Below are 9,564 nucleotides of genomic sequence, written 5' to 3' on the forward strand. Positions count from 1 at the left end.
ACCTTCCTAACGGAGTGAAATGACCCGGAAGTACGTCACTGGCAGCCATGATAAGTGCCGTTCCAATTCTCCAAATGAAAGGAAAGGAGGTTTCAAACTTCCTTTATAACCTCCTTTAGCTTAGGAACCACTGGACCTCCCTGTCACTACCCGATCTGCAGTTCTGCCCGATCTGCAGTGCGCATGTGCGAGATGGTCCGCCATATTGGACAACTCCGGACGGCAACCCAAGTAGGACAACATTGATACAGTGGCTTTTGGTAAAACTCAAAAGGAAAACTCGAGAGAGATGAGTTATTGTTATTACAACGTGACTTCACTATTATTTAACAACTCTTTTTATTGAGTTCTTTTATTTGGGGTTAAGTACATGAATTTAACTTCTGTTAGACAGCTATCATACTGAACACATATTTACTGTGAATGTGTGCAAAAATGTATGGCATATAGGGTTAGCTTTTCTTTCCGCTTTAACTAATGGCATTTGATTAAAAACTTCTGTGTTTATGAAACACGTAACTTAACAAATATATGGACATAGTTTCCAAGACGCCACTCATATTTTTAACTTCAACAGCTAGGATGTATCTGCTTCGCTTCACTTGAACCTATTTTACTATTAAATATCTCCTATTATACTATTTGTAGTCATATATTATAGGTATAGTATAGCCGTGATTAAATGCCATATTATGTTCCAAACCACATCAAGGATTAGTGATGGGCAAATTAAGCTTTTGTGAAGCACTGAGCCACTTGAGACAATTGTTTCGAAAAGCAAGCTTCAGTTACAGCGTCCTCTCGGACCTCTCCTGACGAAGTGCAAAGAATGCTGGAAAATATGGCATAGGTTGAGTGTGCTTGTGTTATTATTGCAGGGGGTGATTATGTGGGATGGGGAACACACGAAGATTTGTATTGAGGTACATTATTCTATTCTGCATGAGTTGATCCTGAGTCTCCATGCTTGCCAACTTTCTGATCTTGCCTCTCAGCTACTTGAGAGTTGTGAGAGTTTGTGCATCTCAATAGATTAGAATATATTGGAAAAGTTGATTAATTTCAGTAATTCTATTTTAAAAGTGAAACTCATATATTATATAGATTTAGTGAAGCGAATTATTTCAATTGTTAGCTTACAGCTAATGAAAACTCAAAATGCAGTATTTCAGAAAATTAGAATATTGGAAAAAATATATATATATATTGTATACTCAGTGTGACACTCTAATCAGCTAATTAACTATATAAAAATAACCTGCAAAGGTATCCTGAGCCTTCAAATGTTCTCTCAATCAGGTTCAGTAGTAGGCAACATAATCAGGGGGAAGATTGCTGACCTGACAGTTGCGTGCGTCTCCATTGAAATGAATGGAAAGGCGCGTGCAAAAACACTCGAAAAGAAAAGCTCCCGCACAGTTTCCCGTCGGAACTCCACAGTGGGACACACACCGGAAGTAAGCAGCACAAGCTTTTAACTCTACGCGGTCGAATCAGCGCCATGGATGTATAATAAGAAGATCAGCGCCATATAGATGGTTTGAATGAGTGTAAACACATATGGTCATTTCCGGCGCAATTAAACAACAATAATGTCTGCAGTTCCGAGTTTGAGAGAGTTTGTCAACGAGAGACTGACTGCTGCTGCTGAAGAAATATTGGGAGTTTTTGAAAGAACTATCGTCGAGTACGAGGAAGAGATTGATCGTCAGCGCAGACTGTTGAACATCTTACCCACAATAAAGTTACACAGGATAGGCGAGTAAACGTTTGTTTTAATAAACAATACAACACTTAGGTCGTCTATTTATAACTAATATTAATCGTTAAGAAGATATACTTGTTCTTATTGGTTTGTTTCCTAACCTTTACAATAGTGTATTATTATTATTTTCTTTTCTGTTTCTCCAGAGCTCCCTCAGCAACATGTCTGTAAGGAGGAGGAGGTTCTCTCTGAGCAGCAGCTCTGCATTCAGGAGAACGACTCCGGTCTGGACCAAGAGGACCCAGAGCTTCCACAGATAAAAGAGGAACAAGCGGAGCTGTGCAGCAGTGCGGAGCAGCTTGTACTGAAGCAGGAGACTGATGACTTTATGTTGACTCCGACTTATACGGAAAGTGATCACACTCAGCAGTGTAATGTAGCATCAGAAGAAGGTATTGTATACACAAACAGGGACCACCAGCTCCTCTCTCACAACTCTCCACTGGCTGAGAGCCAAGATCAGAAAGTTGACAAACATGGAGACTCAGGATCAACTCACGCAGAGCCAGAAGTAAACCAGAGAGATAACATTATTCAAAGTCAAAGCTACAATGTTAACAGCACAACTAAGTCAATATTTAATCAATTAAAATGTGACATATGTGAAAAGGATTTTACGTACAAGTCTAAATTGCAGAGTCACATGAGAGTCCACACAGGTGAGAAGCCATATTCTTGCAAAATGTGTGGGAAAGACTTCAGACATAAATTTAACTTAACCCTCCACCTGAGAATCCATTCAGGCGAGAAGCCTTACGATTGCAAGACCTGTGGGAAAGGATTCAGTGATATATCCGCATTGAAGAGTCATCTAAGAAGCCACACAGGAGAAAAGCCATTTTCTTGCCAAACATGTGGAAAACAATTCAGTCACTCAGCATCCTTGACTATTCACAGTAGAACCCACACAGGTGAGAAGCCATATTCCTGTGAAACATGTGGCAAAGGATTCAAATGTAGTAGTGAGTTAAAAGTCCACATAAGAAGCCACACAGGAGAAAAGCCATTTTCTTGCCAAACATGTGGAAAACAATTCAGTCACTCAGCATCCTTGACTATTCACAGTAGAACCCACACAGGTGAGAAGCCATATTCCTGTGAAACATGTGGCAAAGGATTCAAATGTAGTAGTGAGTTAAAAGTCCACATAAGAAGCCACACGGGTGAGAAGCCATTTACTTGCCAAACAGAAGCCGTACCTTTGCAAGTACTGCGGACAAAGATTCAGTAACAATTCAACAATGACAAGGCATTCAATAATCCACACAGGTTAAAAGCTGTGTATTTGCAAAATATGTTGGAGAGTTTTCAGACAGAGCAGTGGTTTGTTGAGCCACATCAAAAAAGTCCAGACTGGTCACACACCTGAGGATCAATACAGGAGAAACCATCGAGCTAAAACTGCTGTGGGAAAATGTTCACAAACATAATGGAATCCAGTTTGCAGAAGCTACATCTCTTTAACACAATTAACATGTTTTAAAGGTCACCTATTGTGCAAAATCCACTTTTTCATATATTTTATACATAAACATGTGTCTCCTCTGTGTAAAGAGATTCTGAAAGTTTCAGTTAAAAAGATTCACTCTCTTTTTGTCCTGATCTATTTATATAAAAACCTGTCTGATCAGATTTTGGCCACTTTATGATGTCATAGCGATTTTCTGGCTTGTGTAACCATTAGCCAATCACCAACCAAGGTAACCCCCGCCCCACCTTATCACCTGAATCTCCTAGAGCACATTTGTGTTCTTTTTAACCAAATATCTCTCAGAGGGGAGTGGCTCCTTATTTTCATCTAAAGTAACAGACAGAGAATCAGCACTTTTGAAACAGGCCTGAAACAGAGGGGATTATGGGATGCTGCAATGCATGATCTGTTTGGTATTTGGAGCCTAACACTTCAGAGACATGTTTTGTATATATCTGAGACCTATTATATATTGATGAAAAACAGTATAATAGGGGACCTTTAAATAAAAGAGATTTAAATACTTGTAAATATTCCCTTCATTTGACTGTTCTACTTACACTGATCAGCCATAACATTATGACCAACTGGCTAATATTATGTAGGTCCCCCTTTTGCGGACTCCACTAGATCTCTGAAGGTGTGCAAGGTACTGACCACTGCAGACCAGGATTACCCCACAAGAGCAGCCGTTTTGGCGATGCTCTGCCCAAGTCGTCTAGCCATCACAATTTGTCAAAATTGCTCACATCCTTACGCTTGCCCATTCTTCCAAAACGTCAACTTGAGGACAAGATGTTCACTTGCTACCTTAAATATCCCACCCACTGACAGGTGCCATTGTAACGAGATAATCAATGTTATTCAGATCACCTGTCAGTGGTCATAATGTTATGGCTGATCAGTGTATACCTTACTTTATTTATTACTTAATTGCATAATTTAGGGTAAATGTTAGTTCCACAGTAGTGACTGTAGAAACAATGGTGTGATCTTGATGGATGCTGGTTTTGTCTGAATGTTTATTGATGAAGCAGCTTTGAATGTATTTTTTTATAAAAGTGCAAAAAGGACATTCATTTCAAACCTTTATTTACCCAGGTGTATCCCATTGAGATCATTGATCTCTTTTTCAAGGGAGACCTGCTCCTAAGTAGGTTCCACATGAAACATAAAAACATAAACAGAACAACAAAAAGGACATCATACAGCATCATTACAGGAATTACAATTTACAATAACTATCCACATGAGCAGGTACCAACAGCATCCGATTGAGTAGCATCCAACCGAGCTTTAAAAACATTTAGTGGCACCAGATTACTCAGTTTCCATTTCAATTGCAGACTATTTCAAGACAGAGGAGCTGCGCATCTAAAAGCCATCTTCCCTAAGACAGTCCTAGCAGTTGGCACATTTAATAAAACTACAGCATGCGATCTCAGGCAGTAGCCACTTACAATTCGCCGTGAGATCAGGGAACAGATGTAGGATGGAAGTTTCCCTAACATGGCTTTATATATAAAAATGTACCAGTGACTGAGCCTCCGTACAGTTAGCGAAGGCAAACCATTCCTTGCATACAGGGTACAGTGATGGGTTAATGCTTTACAGTCACAAATCTCAGTGCACTGTGATACGCAGCATCTAACTTGTTCAGGTAATGGGCAGGTGCATTCATATAGATCAGATCACCATTGTCCAGCACAGGTAAAAAGGTCACAGTGACTAGCCTTTTCCTGGCCTCAAGCGAGAAACAGGACTTGTTCCTATAAAAGAAACCTAGCCTAACCCTCAGCTTTTTAAGCAGGTTATTTACATGACGTTTAAAAGTGAGACAATCATCAAGCCAGATACCAAGGTATTTGTAACAGGTAACCACTTCAAGTTTTATTCCTTGCGTAGTTACAATATCTACAACAGGCTCTGGTGTATTTTTAGCTTTTGAAAAGAGCATTACCTTGGTTTTATCAACATTTAAAAGAAGCTTTAGTTCAGAGAGCTGAGTCTGAATAATTTTAAAAACTGCTTGCAATTCAACAACAGCCTCCTTAATGGAGGGACCTGCACAGTACATCACGGTATCGTCCGCATAAAAATGTAAGGTTGCTCCATCGACATTTTCAACTAAACTATAATTATTTAATAAAGTGGCCTCCCCACCTTTTAGTAGAGGCAGGACATACGCTGACTTCCACAATTTTGGAATTGTGTTAGTGCTGAGGGAGAGGTTAAAAAGAGTAGTGAGAGGTGGAGCAATAAAATCTGCAGCTATCTTTAAAAAGAAAGGTTCTACGTTGTCCGGGCCAGCCGGTTTCTTAGGATCTAACTTGGTTAAGGCTTCATGAACAACATTAACAGTAAAAGGAATAAAACTAAAAGGGTTTTCCAAAACACGTTTTTCAGAGTCACAGACTGTGGTGTTCACAGAAGCAGAGTTAGTGACAGAATCAAACAGAGAGCTACAGGACACAAAATGCTCATTAAAACAATTTAACATAGTGGCCCTGTCCGATATAGTGCCAGATGCTGTGGTAATGCACGGAGGTAGCTCATTACGGATATCACCGGTGGATATCGATTTTATGGCTTTCCAAAATTTTCCAGGATTATTCAGATTCTTTGTGGTAACTGACAGATAATACTTCGACTTAGCACTTTTTATTTGCGATGTGAAGCCATTTCTTAGCTGCCTAAAGCGTAGCCATTCTACCTCTGAGCCTGATTTCCTATAGCCTTTGCCCAGGCCTTGTTTCTCTCATGTAGGAGACTAGATAATTCAGCAGAAAACCAAGAAATTCAACCCATTTCTATCAAACAACAAAATAACATGAACAGTTATGCATTTGTAATGCCATCATCTGCTAGTGTTTTGAAAGTGTTTGTGGTAGGAGTGATTATATGAATAATTGAATAAAGTGATTTTGAATAAAAGAATTGAGGCAGGTTTGCCGTGTTCTTATATTTGCATTTTGCAAAAAATGTGGTTTAGAGCAGAAAATTCACTGTTTGTCTTATTGTCTGATGTTGCTGAAGTATAGCTGAACCAAAAACTGTAAAATCTAGTTGAGTTGACAAATTGAATTATTGGGACACATTCTAAAAGATGTATAGACTGTACATCCTGTCAAAAATGTAAACATAGCCTAAATACATTTATTTGATAATAATATACAGCCATATATCAGTAGTACTACAATATAAGTCTTGGAAGATGTCTGCTGTGTCACTAAGCAAGTGATCCATTGAGAGGTTACAATTTTGTTAAAGGTACAAATAAAAAAGTAAATTATCCAGATTCGGACCAAAGTCTGGCTGTTGTATGTGGGCGAAGTAATAGATACAATATGTAGGTCTAGTAATACAATTGAAAGCGTTACATTAACTTTGCAAGGTATAAATTACTGTCATTTGCAATGCCAGACCTATGTCCCTTTATCTGACTGAAATAATGATAAATTAGAGAAAAACGTTTAAGAAAAAAGGACCTGCAGATTGTACACATGTTATGGATCACAATACTGTAGCTCCATTGAATCAGGGCAGGGCTCCTCTATACCTCATCTGTAGAGACATGTTGCTTCGGCAGCCCTGGAAACAAAAGGAATAGGACACTGATGGTAATGAAGTAATCAGATGATTTACTCAGTAAAATAAAAAAAAGTAGCAATACAGTGTAAAACAAATCTGTTCCAAGAAAAAGTACTGTGTCCACCCCTTTATGACTACAGTGTACTACCCATCTTCTGATGGCAACTTCCAGCAGGATAACATGCCATGTCACAAAGCTCAAATTATCTCTAACTGCTTGTGCAGCTGACAAATCTGCTGCAACTGCCTGATGCTATAATGTCAATATGGACCAAAATCTGGTATAGTCTATGCCATGAAGGATTAAGGCAGTTCTGAATGCAAAAAGGGGTTCAACCCTACCCTACTATCCGAATGTCGCAGTAGAAATCGAGACTCATCAGACAAGGCAACAATTTTCCAATCTTCTATAGTCCAATTTTGGTGAGAAGTGTCTCCACTGGGTCTTAAAACTATAACTTCACTGCCTTCAACCTAAACAGTTAACGTGCAATAAAGGGTTTTTGTTCTTGATTTGAGATTGACGAGGTTGATTTGAGGTGAACATAATACTGACCAGGTTTGATTTATTTGACAAAGCTGACATCAGATATTTTCTCCTCTCTAGCTAGAGAGTGGCTGTACATTTTGTGATATTGTCCTGTTTAGTTAGTTGTTATTTGAATCTTGAAAAATAATAGTTCAAACCGGAGAGACGTGATGTAAGAATTACATATTTATTGTTTACACGTCATATGAATGAAATGATTGCCACGATAATACAACAGGAGAATGTAATGGTGTTTGGCGATTAGGCCCCGGTTTGCAGGATAATCATTCAGGAGGGAAAGAACCGCTCCGATGAAATCCCCAAAACCAGTGAAGTATGAAATACTGAGATGAACTGAGTTGCTTACCTTGTGGGGTGACTGTGGTGATCTGGGAATGAAAGATAATAGATTAACATATGTAAGCGGCATTGGGCCGGAATCACTGCCGGAGCTTACGGGTCATGCTGAGACTCTGACTGCCGAAATCAGTGCCGGTCTTATCTGAAAACGACCTGCGGGTCGCCTGCCTGGCTAGCAGGGCTTGACTACGCCGCCCGAAGGTCGAACGGTTTTGTTTTGTAACTGACACCGAAGTGTACGGTGGCCCAACGTCCACGACACCGAAGTGTACGGTAGCCCGAAGCTACGACACCGAAGTGTACGGTGGCCCTCAGCCACGCCTGACTTCGCAGGATATATATATTTTTTTCTTTTTCACTCTTTTTTTATTATTATTTTTTTTTCTTTGTTTTGTAACTGACACCGAAGTGTACGGTGGCCCGAAGCCACGACACCGAAGTGTACGGTGGCCCGAGTCCACGCCTGACTTCGCAGGATATATCTTTTTCTTTTCCTTCTTTACTCTTTTCCTCTTTCTTTATTTCCTTTGTTTTGTAACTGACACCGAAGTGTACGGTGGCCCAACGTCCACGACACCGAAGTGTACGGTGGCCCGAAGCCACGACACCGAAGTGTACGGTGGCCCAAGTCCACGCCTGACTTCGCAGGATATATCTTTTTATTTTCCTTCTTTACTCTTTTCCTCTTTCTTTATTTCCACAACACCGAAGTGTACGGTGGCCCAACTTCCACGACACCGAAGTGTACGGTGGCCCGAAGCCACGACACCGAAGTGTACGGTGGCCCGAAGCCACGACACCGAAGTGTACGGTGGCCCGAAGCCACGACACCGAAGTGTACGGTGGCCCGAAGCCACGCCTGACTTCGCAGGATATACATTTTACACTGACACATTTGAGCAAGGGCCTGGGATTTGGATACCTGCGTGCAGGAGATGAAGCCCGTTACAGGTAGGTGCAGCATGAGACGAGACATTGTTCCCTGTGGGCGGGGGCCCACGGACTAGGACAGGAATGCAGTTTGAAATCCGATACCATGATGAGACATGTATACGTGTAGACGTGTTATGAACCACCACCAGTTATATGCATAGATACCATAGTTAGGGTCTGAGAGATCTTTGGGAAGCTCGTACGGCGCTGATGTCTGGACGAATGAAGGTTGTGAAGGCGGAGGAGGACCACCGTCCTAGTTGTTGTAGGGATGAGGTAGAGAGACCTTGATTAGCAGCAGAGGTGGCTGCACCTATCCTGAAGGAATGTCCCAGGTATGATATGGGTGATAGGCCGGGTTTAATGAGAACTTGCTTGAGGTAGAAATTGACAGGGCCATGACCCTGCGAACCACTCTCCCTGGAAGAAACCCCCAAAACCCATGGATGGGCGGCATCCGTGAAGAACCTCATTGAGTCAGAGGAACGCACGAGGCCATCGTAAAAGAAAGTAACTCTGTTCCAGTGGGCGAGCAGGAGGGACCAGAACCGTAGGTCTGAGCGGCAGCCTTCGTCTAAGAAAACGCAGTCATGGAGGTTGTCGACCGCTGATGCTGCGTCCAGGAGGCGGGAGATGAACGAGCGCCCCTGGGGGATGACGTGCATGGCGAAGTTGAGGTGTCCGAGAAGGGAGAGCAACTGTTGTTTTGTGATAACTTGTTGCTCGCAGTATGACTTGGTGATGTCCCGGATGCGCTGCAATTTGTCGGAGGGGAGAGACGCCTTCATGTCTATGGAGTCGAGGATGATGCCTAAGAACTCTAAGCGTGTGTCGGGACCTAACGTTTTCTCTTTGGAGAGAGGGACACCTCACTCCTGAAGCAGTGTTTAAGCTTGGCCAGTGAGATCCCTGAGC

The 9,564-nt window shown here is 41.4% G+C and overlaps 1 protein-coding gene across 3 annotated transcripts; it reads left to right on the forward strand.

Annotated features, from left to right (window-relative positions):
- The first annotated feature begins 1,451 nt into the window (after positions 1-1,451).
- On the forward strand, positions 1,452-4,472 carry LOC117545687 (zinc finger protein OZF-like). Of its 3 annotated transcripts, none has more exons than XM_034215564.1 (3): positions 1,452-1,758; positions 1,912-2,744; positions 2,913-4,472. In XM_034215564.1, the coding sequence occupies exons 1-3, from the start codon at positions 1,593-1,595 to the stop codon at positions 2,994-2,996; spliced, it is 1,083 nt and encodes a 360-aa protein (XP_034071455.1). In that variant the 5' UTR covers positions 1,452-1,592; the 3' UTR covers positions 2,997-4,472. The 3 variants fall into 3 exon arrangements, with proteins under 3 accessions (XP_034071455.1, XP_034071454.1, XP_034071453.1); XM_034215563.1 differs by having other exon boundaries at positions 1,912-2,592; positions 2,761-4,471; XM_034215562.1 differs by having other exon boundaries at positions 1,912-4,468.
- The last annotated feature ends 5,092 nt before the right edge of the window (positions 4,473-9,564 follow it).

Source organism: Gymnodraco acuticeps, unplaced genomic scaffold (genome assembly GCF_902827175.1).
Source record: "Gymnodraco acuticeps unplaced genomic scaffold, fGymAcu1.1, whole genome shotgun sequence".
NCBI classification, from domain to species: domain Eukaryota; kingdom Metazoa; phylum Chordata; class Actinopteri; order Perciformes; family Bathydraconidae; genus Gymnodraco; species Gymnodraco acuticeps.

Bases quoted from the DNA above. Each gene is read 5' to 3' on its own strand.
- LOC117545687 (XM_034215562.1), top strand. From the start codon at position 1,593: ATGTCTGCAGTTCCGAGTTTGAGAGAGTTTGTCAACGAGAGACTGACT. The intron at 1,759-1,911 runs GCGAGTAAACGT...CTGTTTCTCCAG, and splicing joins AATAAAGTTACACAGGATAG to AGCTCCCTCAGCAACATGTC.